The sequence below is a fragment of the Elgaria multicarinata genome, chromosome 4 (genome assembly GCF_023053635.1).
Source record: "Elgaria multicarinata webbii isolate HBS135686 ecotype San Diego chromosome 4, rElgMul1.1.pri, whole genome shotgun sequence".
Taxonomy (NCBI): domain Eukaryota; kingdom Metazoa; phylum Chordata; class Lepidosauria; order Squamata; family Anguidae; genus Elgaria; species Elgaria multicarinata.
In genome coordinates, this window is record NC_086174.1 from 58,898,990 (window position 1) to 58,916,472 (window position 17,483).

At 38.7% G+C, this 17,483-nt stretch overlaps 1 protein-coding gene across 4 annotated transcripts in view; it reads left to right on the forward strand.

Annotated features, from left to right (window-relative positions):
* Positions 1-11,693, forward strand: part of ARID4B (AT-rich interaction domain 4B) — a 107,093-nt gene extending 95,400 nt beyond the window's left edge. For 3 of the 4 annotated variants that reach the window (XM_063124351.1, XM_063124355.1, XM_063124353.1), the window contains 6 exons: positions 272-464; positions 4,482-5,678; positions 7,306-7,416; positions 8,114-8,329; positions 9,080-9,226; positions 9,920-11,693. In XM_063124351.1, the coding sequence (XP_062980421.1) occupies positions 272-464; positions 4,482-5,678; positions 7,306-7,416; positions 8,114-8,329; positions 9,080-9,226; positions 9,920-10,053 (1,998 nt within the window). In that variant the 3' untranslated portion in view covers positions 10,054-11,693. The remainder of the gene's footprint in view (positions 1-271; positions 465-4,481; positions 5,679-7,305; positions 7,417-8,113; positions 8,330-9,079; positions 9,227-9,919) is intronic. The other variant, XM_063124354.1, reaches the window with a different exon arrangement.
* The last annotated feature ends 5,790 nt before the right edge of the window (positions 11,694-17,483 follow it).

Here is a 17,483-nt window from a genome sequence, read left to right on the forward strand (position 1 = left end):
GTACAACAAGAAGAACTATAAACATGTCTATGCACATATGATTGGGATTTGAATGTTTTTGTTTATTTTTGGAAGAAATGTATTACCAAAGAAAAGTAAAATTCTACCCATGGAACTCTAGTCAAAAATTTGGGAATTTCTTGATTAGATTTTATTCTTCATGTGTGTTAGCTTGATAGGTGTTTTGCTTTTACACTCAAAGTATTCTAAACTCTGATGTAAGATTAACTGTATGGTTTAATTAATAGAAAAGGTTTTTCTTTTAAATTAGAACAAAGCTGACAAAGAGAAAGATGAGAAATATTCTCCTAAAACGTTTAAATTGCGACGGTCGTCAAAACCACCTTTTCATGCCAGTATATCACCTGAGATGTCATCCAAACCAGACAACCCTGAAGACAAAACTTCCGAAACAGCTCCAAATAAATCTTTAGAGATTATTTCTATCCTTAATGGCCTACAAGGTAATGTTCACAAGCTTCTTAATTTATTGTGTGAATAATATTTTTTCCAGTATTAGAAGAGAGAATGCACAGGCACAGGTTTGTAAGTAGATCCTTGTCTGATAGCCTGCAATGAGTAAGAATAATCTTCGGGCAAGAAGGCAAGAAATCTTTTTGTGAGCCTGTTGAAGTACCATAAATCTCTAAGCAGATGTATTAGTAATGTCATTATGTTGTTGATTTTGTGGGCTAATAAGTTTTGTAAATTAAAACTAAAGAGTTGCAGAGAAAAGAAAAGTTCTTTCAGGAAGTTTGTTTATACCAATGATGGGCATCTTGTGGCCCTCTGAAGTTTTGTCCTACAACTCCTTTCACCCCTCACCATTGGCTGTGCTGGCTGATGGGAGTAGTAGGCCAAAACATCTGGAGGGCCACAAATTGCCCATCCCTGGTTTTTACCTTGTAATGGATTTATAACTTTTTAATAATGTGTGACATGTATTTCACAGTGAAATTATGTTTTGTGTAAGAGCTATTTGCAGCATCTGTTTTCTTTCTTGGAAAAAACACCTTTTTCATGTTTTTACTTATGATCCCTATATTTCATGTTTGTAACACAACAGTAAATTGAACTCTCTCAATTTTGATCCAGTGGCCAAAGCATATGCATAAGTATACTTCAGCCTCCCTACCATGTCTTTAGGATTACAATGCTCAGAGAAGTTATCCCTTCTGATATGGCCTGTTTTTAATATAGCTATTTAGAACAGGGCTGGGGAACCACTGGCTAGCAGCAACCTTTGAAACTGCCCTGTGTTCTCTCTCTCTCTCTCTCTCTCTCTCTCACACACACACACACACACACACACGCTACAGAAGTTAGGCTGCCAAAAAGTGCCCAATTGTGCAAATGGGAGTTTTTTATTCTAAGCTTAATTGGCACTGCGGTGGTGGGGGCGGGGGGGCAGAGTTCATTGTGGAGCAGCTGTGGGGGAATGGTCAGGAAAATAGGAAGCTGCTTTATGCTGAGTCAGACTGGTCCATCTAGCCCTGTATTGTTGACACTGACCGGCAGCTCTTCAGGATTTTTCCAGTCCTACCAGGAGATGCGAGGGGTAGAACTAGGAACCTTCTCCTTGCAAATCATGTCCTTTATTATTATTATTATTATTATTATTATTAATAATAATAATAATAATATTTATTTGTAAAGCGTCATCAATTTTCATGGCGCTGTACAGAACAAAACAAGACAATCTGTCATATGGCTTGCAATCTAAAATCACAGTAACAGGCAGGGGAGGGAGGGGAAAAACTACTACTACTACTAAGCCATAGTCCAGTGACATTAAGTCTCTCACCCCCATCCCCAGGTGAATGGATTTTGCATAGAATGTTAGTCTGCCATTTCATCTAGATTGAATTTTCATTTTTGATTGAGGTTTTTAAGTTTTTGACACATTTATGTAATTTTGCAATATTTAGAAAATTCTAAATTTAAAAAACCTAAAATGACCCCCTCTCATCATGAGTTGTGATCTTCCCTGAACCTCCCCTCTTCTTGGCAGTTAGATTTCATAAATAGGTCCTTTTTATGCAAATAAGATTTTTCTTTAAACCAAATTGCTGCTCCGGAGGGGGAATTTTTGGTGGGAAGAGAAGGGGGAATGAGAAAAGAGGGAGAGATATAAGAGAAAAGGAGGTGGAGGAAAGCAAATAGGTGGCTCACTGCCAGCTCTGGCCTGACCACTTTGGGCTTCAGCCCCGCCCTCTACCGACTCCAGCCCCACACACCCCTGGTATGCAGCCCCCAAGAGATTTCCCCCCAAAGGAATCCAGACCTCAACTTTAAACAGGTTTTCCACTCCTGATTTAGAAAATCATTTCACTATCATGGAAGACATTATTACTTGCTTCAGCCTGGTGTAGTTTTTCTGTTTCTGAATTGGATTAGATGCATATCTGTTAGGTATTCTTAGTAGAATGAATGGTTATTCTTCCTTGTTGCCAGTGTTGACTGATTTCAGAATAAATCGATGTTCTTTCTCTTTCTTTACTAGTTAACTTTTATTTATCCCTTCTGTCCTCTTCTTATTTATTTGTTTTTGTTTTTCATCCCTGGTTTCCTAACATTCCACTTTCATCTGTTCCTAGTTTTGTACTCACCTGTTTGCTTTTTTATGTACATCATGACAATTTTGTTTTGCCAGCTATTACTAGAGTTTGGAATTCTCATTTTAGACTTTTATTTAATCACATCCTCATCTTAGTGGTTCAGTTCCTTCCTACACCAATCAATTGGATCTAGTCTTAGTTCAGAATCCAAAGAACTACTTTAGGTGGGTCCAAGGGCTTGTGTTTGCCCAATGGCATTATTGGCTGATTTAGCTGAATAGCTCCATAAAATTCCTTACAGTGTTAAAAGCAGTCTTGATCAGCAGGCTGCTGATCAAAAAGATGAAAATCTAAAGGCCATTGGGCACATAGAATTCATTGCACAATTCTCTGAATGCTGGACATGGGCCTATACTGGCTTAATCGCCATCGTTAAAGCCATGGTGGTTAAGCCAGAAAGCCAGGGCATGTTCAGAAGACACCTTAAACCATGGCTGTAAGTACAGCGAATAAAGCAAAAAGCCTTATTCACTGTGGTTAAAGCCATGGTTTAAGTTGTTTTCTGTGATGTCAGTTTATAATTTCTCACAATGGAAGCTCACCCCTAAGCTTTTTTGCCATTTTAAGGGGGCTTTTTTCTCTCCTTTCTTTTGTTACTCAACACTTTCTTAGTACTTGTGGTGTTTATCCACTTTTATCTTCCAAAGAATGTTGCATTTCCTCTTTAAAGCCATTTCTCTGATAAACCCTTCCAGAATCATTCTCATTTTTTTTTTTTTGCATTGCTGCACTTCTTCTTGAGTCTGTTTCAACATTTGTGTTATCCACTAGCTATTTTAGATAGTTTGATAAAATAATGTTTCCTTCTGTGGTGTTTGTATATATGTATGTGTTTATTACTCTATTATACAAATGTCCAGTTTATATTAATAAAATAAGTGTTTTGTTTTGTTTTGATCCAAAGATATGGGAGAGGAATAATGTTTTGGTACTTTACGCAAAGTCATGATTTAAAGTTAACTGGGTTTGATCCAAAACTACTGTCCCATTAACAGAAGAACCTCTTCTGCTCATGAAAGCTTATTCCATGAATGGAAGCTTGCTCATGGAACAGAACCTTTGGATCCAACCCAACTGAGTCCATAAAAGGGCTATAGGTCAGTGGAAGAGCATATGTTTTGCATGCCCCAGGTTCATCTCCAGCTAGGGCTGGGAAGGACTCCTGTCGAAAACCGTGGAGAGCTACTGTCAGCCATTCTCACTTGGCATAAGGCACTTTCCTATGTTCACATAATTTTTTTTAAAAAGAAATTTAGAGAGAGGCTTATATTTTACTGCTTGATTGTAAGGAAGAGTAAAGCACCTGTAAGGCTGCCCGATTCATTTTTTTTTCAATCTAGGTTTCATAGTTTCAGTGAACTTAAGATAGTGATACTATAGTTTGAATGATGGCAGAAACCATTTGTCGTTTGAAGACAATAAACACAGACATTAGGCTGTAATTAGTTGTAGTAAAAATACTTAAATTATCTTTCCTATTTATATTATATGTTTTAGCTCTAGGAATAACAGGAGCATAAAATTAAGCTTTAGTGCATTACATTTTATATTAATATTTGATTTTTTTAACATTTAAAACTCACTTTAGAGTTCCAGAAAAAAAGTTTCTTAATTTAATTCTCCAGAGGCATTTCATTACAGAGAATTGCAGGTAAGCAAGATTTGTCACTAGAGTATTAGCTTTAAAAAACAACAACGTTTAATTGGAAGAGAATTGCCTTCATTTCTTCATTTGATTTTTTGTTTTTAATTTGGACAGAGATTAATGATTTGAAGCCTAACACAAATGTTGTTTCTGTAGCAATATACTTGTAATGCATCTCTCTCTATATATATATATTCTTATCTTTTTACCTGCAATAGCTTCTGAAAGCTCTGATGAGAGCGAGCAAGATGATGACCAAAATGCTCCAAGTGTCTATAACAATGGTAAGGAAGAACCTCAAGATGAGGCTGTGAGCCAAGACAATAATGAACTCTGTCCAAAAGAGCAGAACAGCTTATCCTTTCCAGAAGATGTTAAAACTCTTGCAGATGCCACAGCATCCAAACTGGTATCAAAGTCTCCAGAGAGGCTACGGAAAGAATTGGCAGAACTATCTGATGATACTGATTATGAGGGAGAGAATGAAGCCACCAAGAAGAGGAAAGAGGTAAAAAAGGAGGCAACGGATAAAACAAAGCCAGCAGTAAAACGTGGTAAACGAAGGTACTGTGTTCCAGAGGAATGTTTTAAAACTGGGTCACCTAATATTAAGGATGAAAAATCAAATGGCAAAGACATGCTTAGCTTGGAAAACAGTAGCAACAGCTCCTCAGATGAAGATGAGGTAAAAAATAAATTAAAAATAACACCCAGTAAGAAGTACAATGGGCTGGATGACAAAAGGAAATCCTTACGGACAAATGCTTTTTATCCAGGGTTCTCTGAAGTTGCAGAGAAGAGAGTAAAGCTTCTAACTAACTCTGATGAAAGGCTTCAAAATACTAGAGCTAAAGACCGTAAAGATGTGTGGTCAAGTATTCAGGGGCAGTGGCCTAAAAAAACTCTCAAGGAATTATTTTCAGATTCTGACACAGAAGCAGCAGCTTCCCCGCCCCATGCTTCCCCTGACGATGCCACACCAGAGGAGCATCTGCAAACCCTTGTGGAAGAGGAGACGTCTTTGTCTTGTTCTAAAGTTGAAAGACCTTTGCCACTCAACCCTGACACTAAACCCGTTGAAGAAAAACCAACTGAAATGAATGACAAGAAAGTTGAATTCCCAAGTAGTGGCAGTAATTCGGTGCTGAACACCCCTCCCACTACACCTGAGTCACCCCCATCTGTAACTGTGGCAGAAACAAGCAGACATCAATCCACTGTATCTGTCTCTGAATCTTTGGCACCAAATCAAGAAGAAGTACGAAGTATCAAAAGTGAAACAGATAGTACAATTGAGGTGGACAGTGTTGTAGGGGAACTGCAGGACCTTCAGTCTGAAGGAAATATATCTCCTACAGGCTTTGATGCCAGTGTCAGTTCCAGCAGCAGCAATCAACCAGAACACACAGAGAAAGGTAAGCAAATAGGATTGCGCCCTTAATGATATATGTCTTGTTCTTTCTTCTCTCTGTTTTTTAATGAATCACCTAATGAAATCCTTGTGTAATTCATATTTTCTACAGCTAGGATCCAAAGGAGGGGTATAGATGTGTATCAGAGAGAACCACATACCAAGCTATAGCTTCGTATCCTACTTTTGCCATGTTAGTTTCCACCACTTAAAGGCAAGATGTGTTCTGAACTGAATATGGCCCACTTCTTTAGTTGAGACTGCTGGAGTAAAACAAGAAGCAAAGTTCAGGGTGTGCCTGTGATTCCTCCCACCCCCTAACCACACATATATGTGAATGTCCTTACTTTGAGCTATTTATTTAATCAAATGTACATTAAACCAAGAAGCAGATAGTTAGATGCTATGTCATGCTGTGGGCCTTAGCAGCTCTTTGAAATATTTGTAATACATTTTTAGCAAATCCAAACAGTTTTATACTCCTTGAACTCAACAATTAATGGGGCCGATTGCCCTGTGGTGTTTCATCTTCTCTCCTGCCTATTGTTTGAATTCTTTAAACAATTACATTTAGCTAACTAAGAAATCAGGAATCCTATGTACCCTTATTATAATGAATGGGGAAGTGAAACTACCAAATGCCAAGCTAATAGGGTCCATTCTCCCCCCAGTCTTCTCAAAATAGAATTTGGAAAACAACATTTGCCTATGTTATAAATTCCATAAGATTGGTTTTGGTAATTAGATCACATCAAGAGCACTGGAGTAGTTTCCCCTCCTCTTTTTGTAAATACTTAAATCTGTACATTCCTGTGTACCACACAGGAAAAAATATTACAAAGCACAGTAAAGGTTGATTGGGACCAAAGGAATACGTTTTACTCTTGGGGGCCAATTTACTCCAAGCTGGTCTTGCCTTGACGCAGGGGTTAATACTCTCAAAAAGTACACATTTGCAGCATTCATTACATATTTGCAAAAACTATTAATCTATTGCATAGCATAGAACCCTTTCATTTAAGTACTATGAGCCATTGTCTGGGTTCACCCAATTGGGGAATGAAAGTAAGCTGCCGTACCTTATTTTTCCGTCTCATGTGTGCTGGCTGCATGCTGTGTCATTACCAGAATTACCCTCGCTGGGTGCAGTTAATTGTGTCGTCCGAACCCATGAGAATGTGCAGCACAGGTGGGTTACACACCACCCCGCAACCCTAGAAAAAGCCATGGGTTCTCTTCCTTCTCTCATTGTGCAAACCCAGCCAGTGACTGGATTTGCATAATACACCGTGGTGTGCTATGCAGACAGCCCCACTATTTCACCTAGGCATGTTTTGGTTTTGCTTTCTCTCCCCTTTCCTCTTCCAGAGCTTCCTGATAGCCCAATAAGGATTGATTAATATTAAGTCAACATTGTGGGGCCTAATTGTCATTTTTGGAATGTGTGATACCAATAAAGTAATTGTTAAACTGGGATGATTTTGAAATTAATCATATCTTTATTTCCAGCTTTATCGCAGATTTATACTGTCAAAGTAAATGGTGTAGGATAATCAAAATCAAATATTATGCCTCTGGTTTGTAAAATATATACCGTATCATAATTTGTTCTTTCTTTGATTTTAATGAAGCTTGTACAGGCCAGAAAAGGCTTAAAGATGGCCAAGGAGGTGGTTCCTCAAAAAAGCAGAAAAGAAATCACAAAACATCCGTGGTGAACAACAAAAAGAAGAGCAAAAGTGGTAAGTATGGTAACTAGATGGAGAGCAAAACTTAGGCTTAGTCCTTTATTATTTGCATAGCAGGATTTTCTCCCATGGAAAGAAGGGTTCTTTCTGTCTGTGGAAGGCTTCTGTTGTAGCAGTTCTGCCAGCTGGAGTCTCCTGAGTGAAAATCAGCTCAGAGAATTCTTCCATTGGTGGGATTTAATCTTCATAACATACTAGAGCAAATTTCTGTACATGAAACTGAAATAGATTTTCCAGTTTTGTGGAATGGTATTAAATTGCTGCACCGGTTTCGGGCTGCTTTTTGCTCAGAACTTTAATATTTTTCAAGTTCTTCACAACTGAATGAATGCCACATTGTTGTTTAAGTGTAGAATGTATTGACTCTTTACTGAGACCTCTACATCCTTGCAAAAACAGTTTTCATAAATCGTTAAAGTAGTTTTGAAGAGTTACCAGCTGATAGCAGATTATGTAATTCCTCTCCCCTCACCATTCGAAGAGCCAAGTCACATTCTCTCTTATATCTGGAACAAGTGTAAGTTTTCTTCTCCAATTTTCTGCTGAAATTTGCCATTCTGGTTTTATTGGTGAGTCATTTTATTCTTTAAGAGGGAATGCTTTATATTGGGCAAGAAGCACTTGAACAGGTGGCGAGATTTTTGAGGAACAAACTCAACCTATACAGTGTATTTGTTGTGTGTTTCTTCAGCAAACAGCAGTGATAGTGAAGAACTATCCGCTGGAGAAAGTATTGCCAAATCTCAGCCAGCAAAATCAGTTCCTACAGGAATGAAGTCTCAGCAAACGAAATCCCCAGCAAGAACTCAGTCGCCAGGAAAATGTGGGAAAAATGGAGAGAAGGATTCAGATCTCAAGGAACAGAATAATCGTTTGCCAAAACTTTATAAATGGAGTTTTCAGATGTGTAAGTGTGGATTTATTGTTGCTGTGCTGTTTAATTAAATTAAACAGCCACCTTGGGCCAGAGGTTCCCTCCCCATCCTTGGCTTTTGACATAATAAATGTGTTTGTCTTTAAGGTTTAAGGTGCTACAAGTCTCCTTTGGGGTTTGTGGTTTTGGTTTCATTTTGTTTGCTATATTTCACAGTTGAGCAATACCAACGAAAATGCGACAAACTTTTGGGATCTCTGAACTCTTCATCAAGCTAGATGGTACAACAACCAGGAGATTGGGGGGGGGGGGGTTTCAGGGCGGGGAGGACACAAAAATACAAAGATTTTCCCCAGCCTCTGCTTTTTGTACCATGTAGCCTGATGAAGAGCTGTGGAGAACTCAAAAGCTAGCATTGGCATTTTGGTTGGTCCTAATGAAGGTATTGCCCAACTGTGGCTTTTGAAATTTTGTTCCCATGGACCAGTATGGCTATCTTTGTTTTTGTTTTTAATCTGTATTATATTTACAATTGCGAGAATTAAAGGAAGAAGCTTAATCCCAATGCAGCATTTGTAATTTTATAACATTTCAAAACCTGATGAATTTATGTCAGATTGCAGAAGTACTACTGTGCAACGTTTGACTTTAAATATTAAAGCTAAAAGTGGTGTAATGCTGTGTAGTTGCTGCTTACCCATCAAGTACTTTGCTGTGTCTTTCTTCATAAGTAGGGAGAATTAAGATTTTGAATTAAACTAACCAACGTTGCTTTTGTTGCAGCTGATCTAGAAAATATGACCAGTGCAGAGCGCATAGCAATCCTTCAAGACAAACTTCAAGAAATCAGGAAACACTACTTGTCTTTAAAATCTGAAGTAGCTTCCATTGACAGAAGAAGAAAGCGCTTGAAGAAAAAAGAGCGAGAAAGTAAGTAATTAGGCCTTAATTTTGCCCTCATTTATTAAGATTGAAAAGAGAATTACTGAAGTGAGAATTTGACTGTTGGATGTCTCTTAAAATATTGGCTCTTGTTTTTTGAATCTTATACAACTCTTATACTCTGACCCTGGTCTTGAATGATTTGGAATTAAAATTGATTAATTTTTTGTTGGAATTTCCTTTCCAGGAAATGCACTTAGGATCAAAGCCTTATGCCCTATTGTTAACATGTTTGCATGGGAGCCCTTCCTGAAAACCCATGGTGAAATCATCCTGCTAGGTTCAGATGTCACAACAAGCCACCCTGAACAACCTAACAACAAGCCATGGGTTCTCAGAGTGGCTTGTTTTGTGGAAAACGTCTCACAATGAAAAAAAGTTCAAGGTTTGGACATCACAATAAGCTGCCCTGAAATAACCAGGCCTACGAACCAGGCCTAAGGCTGAAATCGTATATTTACCTACCTGGGAATAAGCCCCACTGAACAAAGTGGGTCTTACTTCAAAGTAATCATGTAAAGATTGCTTTAACAGACTACAGCTGTTGAAGAGACAAGAGCAACTAGGAAAGCACTTTGAGGGTCTCCACAAAATACACATTTATGACCCAAGTCCTATTTGATTTCAGTAACAATTGTTTTCAGGGGTGATTTATTTTTCATGCTTTACTCTATCTTACAGGTGCTGCTACCACATCATCATCGTCATCTTCATCGCCTTCCTCCAGTTCCATTACAGCAGCAGTTATGTTAAGTTTAGCGGATCCACCCATGTCAAGTTCATCACAAAATGGAATGTCAGTTGAGTGCAGGTGACAGCAAGACTTGCCTATGCACTTTGCACTTAATGGCTGCTGAGAGCCACTTTTTATACTGCACAGTGGCACAATATTCAGACAAGCACTATTTTGTATTTAAAAGTTTTCTTGACAAGCTAACTTTGCACTTAAGTGCACTTTTATGAAGAAAAAGTACAACAAACTGCTTTTCCTCAAGCAATAATTGTTTCCAACTTGTCTGGGAATTGTATGTTGAATGAGTTGAAGGCCTTCTGCTGTGGCAAATGGAGGCTATTCACTGCCGGTAGAATCAGTACGGTAAGCATACAGTTGTTGGGTAGGCCTAATTAATGTTTTAAAAGTGGCTTACTGTTCACATATTCCCTGGTATTTTGTTAAAGCTGGAGCATTTGATATTTTCCCATTATTTAGGAAAAATGAACCTATTTTCATTTTTACAAGATAATTGTTTTTTAACTAAGTCGCCTTACAGCGGCTATAACTGTACAAGTCAAGCACATGTAATTTAATTCCAAACCTGCCGTTAATAGGATGTTTCTCATCAGACCTGACAACCAAATATAAGGATTCTCTTTAAAAGGCTGACTAATGTTTACAGGTTTGAATTAGGCTAAATAGGTTACTATGGGTTTTTAATAACCCATGAATTGGAATGAAACTACTGTACTTTGCCATTTTTCTATGAATCAGTATTTTTTTTAATTTTGATAAAATACATTGTGAAAAAAGGAAGAAAATGGCTAACAAACTGTATTAAATCTTAATGTATAAAGATTGTATTTAGCCAGTTTAAAGTGTATATTTATTCATAATGAATTATAACACTTATATTTTTGTGTTTTCTTGTAAAAGTTTCTTTTCAGTTAAAGCAACAAATATTTCATTTGTAATGCTTATTTTATTATGAGCTGCAACTGAGAGGTTTTCAAGAAGGAGTAAACTGTGTTAATATTAAGTCATGGTTGTTGAGAAGAACATTGCCACAAAGGGATAGTTGTTTATAATATAAATAGCTAACTGAGTGGTAGAGATGAATTTTTAAATTGCCTTGTACAATATCCAAAATCAACTCAACTGTTTTCACTTCTATTGAATTTATGTTGTATGGATTCCAAGCCCTCTCTCTTGTTTGGCACTTGTATTTAATTACACAACTTTGTAAGACATTTGTATATTGCGGAAGTGTTCATTCAAGCTATTTAATACCTGGCACTGTTAATACACAGTACTTTATTGTACAGATTGTTTTACTGTTTTAATTGTAGTTCTGTGTACTTTTTTTGGCTAGACGTATGGGGGCTGGCATGTTTTTTTTTTCCTTTTCTTTTTCTGGCAATACAATATGTAAGAATTTCAAACATTCTGTTTGTAGATGCTAGAGTGTCAGGATCTTTACATTTGACTTTTCTAAGAAAAGCATTTTCAGTCTTAGTAGTGTGTGCTTAAAGGTAACTGATTTTATTGAAAATGGTTTCAAGCTATTCAGATATGTACAGGACTGTAAAAAACATTTGTTGACAAACATTGAAGGAAAGGCATATAAAGAAAAGCTATAAAATATATATTAGGTTCTGCAGACAATGGAATTATGTAATATATTGTACAAATGTAAGCAAAGGCCTCTGAAATAAAATGCCATAGTTTGTGAATACTGGATTCTGTTTCTACCAGTTTAATTAAGGCATTTCAGTGTATTCAACTTCACCGGATATAAAAAGAGTTTCACTAATAACAACATTTTTATTGGGCTGAATAAATGTAACCCTGAGTCAAATTTAAGTTAATTTAAGGTGCAATCCTATGCATGTTTAGACAGAAAAAAAAGTTCTACAACTTACATGGCTGGCTGGGGAATGCTGCAACTTGTAGAATATGTTGGTCCTAGTGACATCAGTGAGGCTGCTCCAAGTTCCTCAGATACTGTCTAGGCTTACTAGCCAGCCACCGTTGTGCTTGCCACCAAACCCACTTCCTCATTTCTTATGATAATCACAGAGGGCTTGTGGGAGAAGGAAGGGTTGCTTTTATTTGAGCCATGGTTCTCCACTGTTTTCTTATCTCCTCCAAACATGACAAATGAGTTAAGGCTTTGCCGCTATTTCAAGCCCTTTGGAACATGTAGAGATTTCTGTCATCAGTGCTGGGGTGTGCTTAAAATATTGTCAGATTTTTTAAAAAAATGTATTTGATTTTTCTACTGCCTCTACAAGTCTCTACTGCCTTGGTTATTAGTTGGCAAAATTGAATTGGATTCTGGTGCAGTCACTGTTGTTGTATTTGCTTACACCAACACCTAAATGGATCCTTACTGTGTAAAAATACCTCCTGTACTATGAAATGCTGTTGCTTGTGCAGCAGAGCCTTCCCTTGCCTTTGACCCTGGAACACAGTGTGGGCAAAGTGGGCTGGAGCCTTCCTTCCATCAATGGCTGATGATATCCAGAACAGCTACAGAGCATGGTTCTGTTCAGAGAATGTGCTCACTACTTCCTCTCCTCATAGCCAATCCTTGGAATGCCCCAGAGCAGGAGCTCAGACAAATGTGTGTCTCTTCATATAAATTTGCATAACTGTTTTCAACAGGAACATAACATACAGGTTAGTAAGCACAGCACATGTCTATATCAGGTACACATAATCTGTAGAACAGGAAACACTAATAGTCTTATTTATATTAATAGTATTAGTGTTATATTAGTGCTGCACTAAATTAATAATCCTAAATCCTCTGAAAACACCAAGTGGGCTTCTTGTGGGTTCTTATTCATAAACATTATAAATGGGAACAAGGTTGCAATAAGTTCCTCAAACTTCAACATTCGCCTTAGTCATCTGCTCGTTAGCCACATTTTTGCATACCACCCCTATAACTTGAAACCAAATTGCAAGTTCCAGTGTCTAAATTTTCAGTATGTGTCTGCTGCTAGCAGAAACACTCACCAGATCTTTATGTAGTATGGGTGTCTGGAAAAAGCAATAGCGAAGCTAGAATGGATAATTATATCTGAGACCTAATTAAAAATAAGTTGTATTGTTTAGGTGTTGACACCAGTTGCTTTTCATGTGATCTTATGTAAACCGCCCAGAGAGCTTCGGCTATGAGGTAGTATAGAAATAATAATAATATAATACATCTTTTCACATACTATAAAGGATTTGTGCAATCTGCACCTCATCGAAAATGAGATTGCTAAGTAGAACTCACCAAGTTTTGTTGTAGGATACCTAGTATGTAATTAAAGAGGTACTCATTTCACTGCAATCCTCCCGATTCTTAAAGATGTATGCTTTCTCCCTTCTTGAGAGTAAATACGAATGCAACAGGAATTATTTTTCACTATCATATACAATACCCCCTAACTATATTCTTAATATAGTTAGAAGTTAATATAGTTAGAAGATATTCGCAAGTCTCTTATAGTATATTCCTTGTAGGGCAGTATATTGTTGTGAACCGTCCAGAGAGCTTCAGCTATTGGATGGTATAAAATGTAAATTAATTAATAGAAGAGGGGAGATGTCTTGCATGCAAAGGGGAAATCATCTCTATTTGAAAATAATAGAAACTTAGGGGAGATGTGTATTAGAACAGGAAGAAACACAGTTCTTTAAAGTGTTTATTAAAACCAAAAGGGTAAAGGACCCTGAAATGGCAAACACATTAAGCAGGAAAAGATGTGCCAACGTAGGGGTGGGGGACATGTTTCAAATGACAACATACTGCTGGGAAATCAGAAACTCAAAAAGGGCCTCAGAGAGCATATGGAAAGTTATCTTCTCACCCTCTCATATTCCTACTTACTGCATTTGTTTACCATTGTAATATGTAAAGAGCCATCTTTGAAATAATTGTTACAGATCCTCTTCTGATTTCACCTTCGCTTCTCCTAGTACACTTCTGTTTAAAGCCTGTTACAAGAGCTTTGATGTGGATAAGTGAGTTTAGCTATGTGTTTTATGAAGAAACACCTACAGTAACCTCTCTGGGAAGCTGGCAAAACGTCTTGTGCAAGTAGCAATGATAGGCATAATCCTATGCACATTTAAGCAGAAAAAAGCATGGGTGGCTGGAGAATGTTGGGAGTTGGAGGACTTTTTTCTGTCTAAACATGCATTGGATTGCATGTTTAATTCAAGAGGTTTTTTTTTTTTTAATGGATCCGGTACCACATACGTTTCTAGTTTAACATATGTATAACAGACACACAAATCTGAACTGGATCTACCAGTTCCCTATGTGATCAGAAACCTAGGAAGCGGTCTTATACCGAGTAAGGCAATGGGTCCATCTTGCCCAGTATTGTCGACACCGACAGGCAGCAGCTCTCCAGGGTTTCAGGCAGGAATTTCCCAGCCCTACCTGTAGATGCTGGGGATTGAACCTGGGACCTTCAACATGCAAAGCAGGTGCACTTCCACTGAAAAACAGCCCCTCCCTCTTCTGGGTCACTGAGCCATGGCCTGTCCCCATGTCTGTTCTTGCAAGGGGGTAAACTCCTTCCTATATACACATCAACGGCTGGGCTTGTTGGTCCCCTGACTCTCAGGCGTATCTTTTCTGGCAAACCCCCTTCACTTTCAAAATATTATTTTATTGTATAACAGTCATTACAGTTCAGCCTAAAATTCCTTCTATGCATCACTGGCTATAGCATCTAATATAACTTGACTGGCATGAATTCTAAGCAGGATGTTTGTTTATGTTGCAAGAGAGCTTTGGCTATTGGGCCGTATATAAATGCAATAAATAAATAAATAATTTTGGGGCTGTCATAAATAATATAGGCAGTGGAATTCCAGACCTCATAGCAAGTTGGTTGGATGAAATATGTTGCACTGATTTTCCAGTGGCTAAATTAGATTATGATCAGAAAGCACATTTCCCCCGCCCCCATTCACACCTAAGCACAGAGACCCTGACCTGGAGGTAGGTGGGCACGCAGTTGGCAGTCTCATATTGTGCTCACTTGCAACTTAGCCTCCCAATTTTATTGGGTTTTCAGACCCAAGCCTCTTTCCCTGCAGGTTGGAGGGATACTGGAAGTTAAAACACTAAGAAGGCAGTGGCCACGAATTGCACATTGATCCTGTGCTTTCCTAAAAATGCTTTCATTTGAGTTAGGATGGCAGATAATGATTTTGTAGATAGAGGCAAGCTGTGATGAAGCTGATGGAAGTTGAAAGGAACACACAATGAGATGCATAAGTATTGAGGTAAGTATCAAATTGTGAGGAAGCAACAAGGTAAAGGAGTAAAGATGCCCAGATTGTTGAAAATCTTTAATTACCTTTCTAGAATTTACTAAGCCAAGCAACTCTGCAGACCAATAATGCTTGAATATTCACTTAGGGGTGAGAAGTGTCAACCATGTAAAGAATTGCAATCCACAGTTTAAGCTTTGCAGTTGGCTGGTTGTCAGTGTCAAAAGTTCAGAATGTAAAAACATATATCTTATTAAAGATTGACAGATGACTCAGTGAAAGCTGCTAGCTCCGATGTCAATGGAGCTGTGAATCCTCTCAGAGTTTCAGTCAGAACTTTAAAGGAGCTATCCAAGGTGCTGAACCCACTTTGGAAAGCTACTTTAGAGTTCTGACTGAAACACAGAGCGGATTCACAGCCCCTCTGACATCGGAGTCACCAGCTTCCACTGATACGATTGAGTCTACCTTCATCAGGTTGCCCCAAAACTGCAGAAGAAAACCCAGGGGGAAAACGTAGGCCCAAGGAGGCTACGTTGATACAATATGTGAAAGGAGAACTTGTTTGCTACTAACATGATGCAGAAGTTACGGTTATCCGCTCAACCTTCAGTTTCCATGTTTTGGGAAACTCCCTCGGGTTGTATCCAACATCAGACTAGCAGGAAAAGTACAAGAGGTGGGTTGGTGACAGACGACCCTGTATTGCAATTCCGCCGGCGGCACCCACCAGCACTCTGTTTGCAGCAGCTGACCGCGGCCGCGGCGCCAACCCAGCGACGAAGAGGCCGCGCTGGTTTCTGAGTCTGATTGATGTTTTGATCGTTCCCCGGCAGAGGGCGCTCTGGCGTTGCTAACGCATCTGGAGATAGTTTTGTAATGAGCAGATCCGCCGAGGTAAAAGCATCGTTGAAGTTAAAGCCACGTGAACGAGCCTTGGCGCCGGAGGTGCAGGCCAAGTGGCTGCGTGCTACAGAGATAAGAGATCTAGAGCAACCAGTCTAATGAGCTGCATGGGGAACTTCCAGGTTTACACTGGAAGCCATCTCCCCCCCCCCCCCGGCAGAAGTGAGAGCAGTCCATCAAAATCAATGGAGAAATCCAGGATTTTAGCACACATACGTTTGGACAGCCTTGTATCCATCCAGAAACAAAGGATAGTAGTAATGATTGCAGTTAATCCTCTTTCTAACTTGCATTGTATTTTTGGTGGTTTTTAAAAAAATTGAGTTAAAAATGTTTTTTAAAAGTGTCCTGCCAATACCAATACAATAATTTATTCCCTGTATTGCAGCTTGCGGGTGGGGAAGGGTGAGGCTGGAAGAGAATGGCTTAAAACTACACTGCAAGGTAATCTACTGCAGTGTTAATTTATAGGTTAGAGGTGAGCTGGAGACTGCTATGGATTTCCAGTCACAAATCTGTCTCACGAAACATCCATCAGGTTGAGCAAAGACTCGTTGAGTCCTCGATTGCATTCAGGAGCCTTGTACCCCATTGCCTTGTCATGTGCAGACTCAGTACTTTTAACAGCATATTTATAATATATTACTACTAATAATAAATGAATAAAATAAATACGCAGAAGTCCCACTCTCCACAATAGAGTTACTTTTGGATAAGTGTGGGTAAGGCCCTTATACCAGCCTTCCCGAGCCTGGTGCCCTCCAAATGTATTGGACTACAACTCCAGGAACTAACAGGGACTGGCCAGTGAGACCACATCACGCCAGGCCTTTTCCAGCTTCGCTGGCTGCCAGTCCAGGTTGGGCCCAATTCAAAGTGTTGGTATTAACATTCAAAGCCCTAAATGGCTTGGGACCAGGTTATCTGAAGGAATGCCTCCTCCCATATGTACCTGCCTGGACCCTAAGATCATCTTCAGGGATCCTTCTCTGTGAGCCCCTACCAAAGGAAGTGAGGCAGGTGGCTACCAGGTGGAGGGCCTTCTCTGCTGTGGCAGCCCAGCTGTGGAATGAGCTCCCTAGAGAGGTTCGTCTGGCACCTACATATACTCTTTTCGACACCTTTTTATTTCCCCAGTATTTTAACAGTTTATCATCTTAGTCTTTTAACTTTGCTGTTTTAAACCTGTATTTTAAATCTGTATAAATCTCTGCATTGCTGCTTGGTTTTATCCTGGTTGTGCTTTTATATTGTTTTTTTTTATGTATTGTGTATGTACTGTTGGTTGTTTTATATTTTGAATTGTACTTCTTGGTTTTAATTTTTGTGAACCGTTCG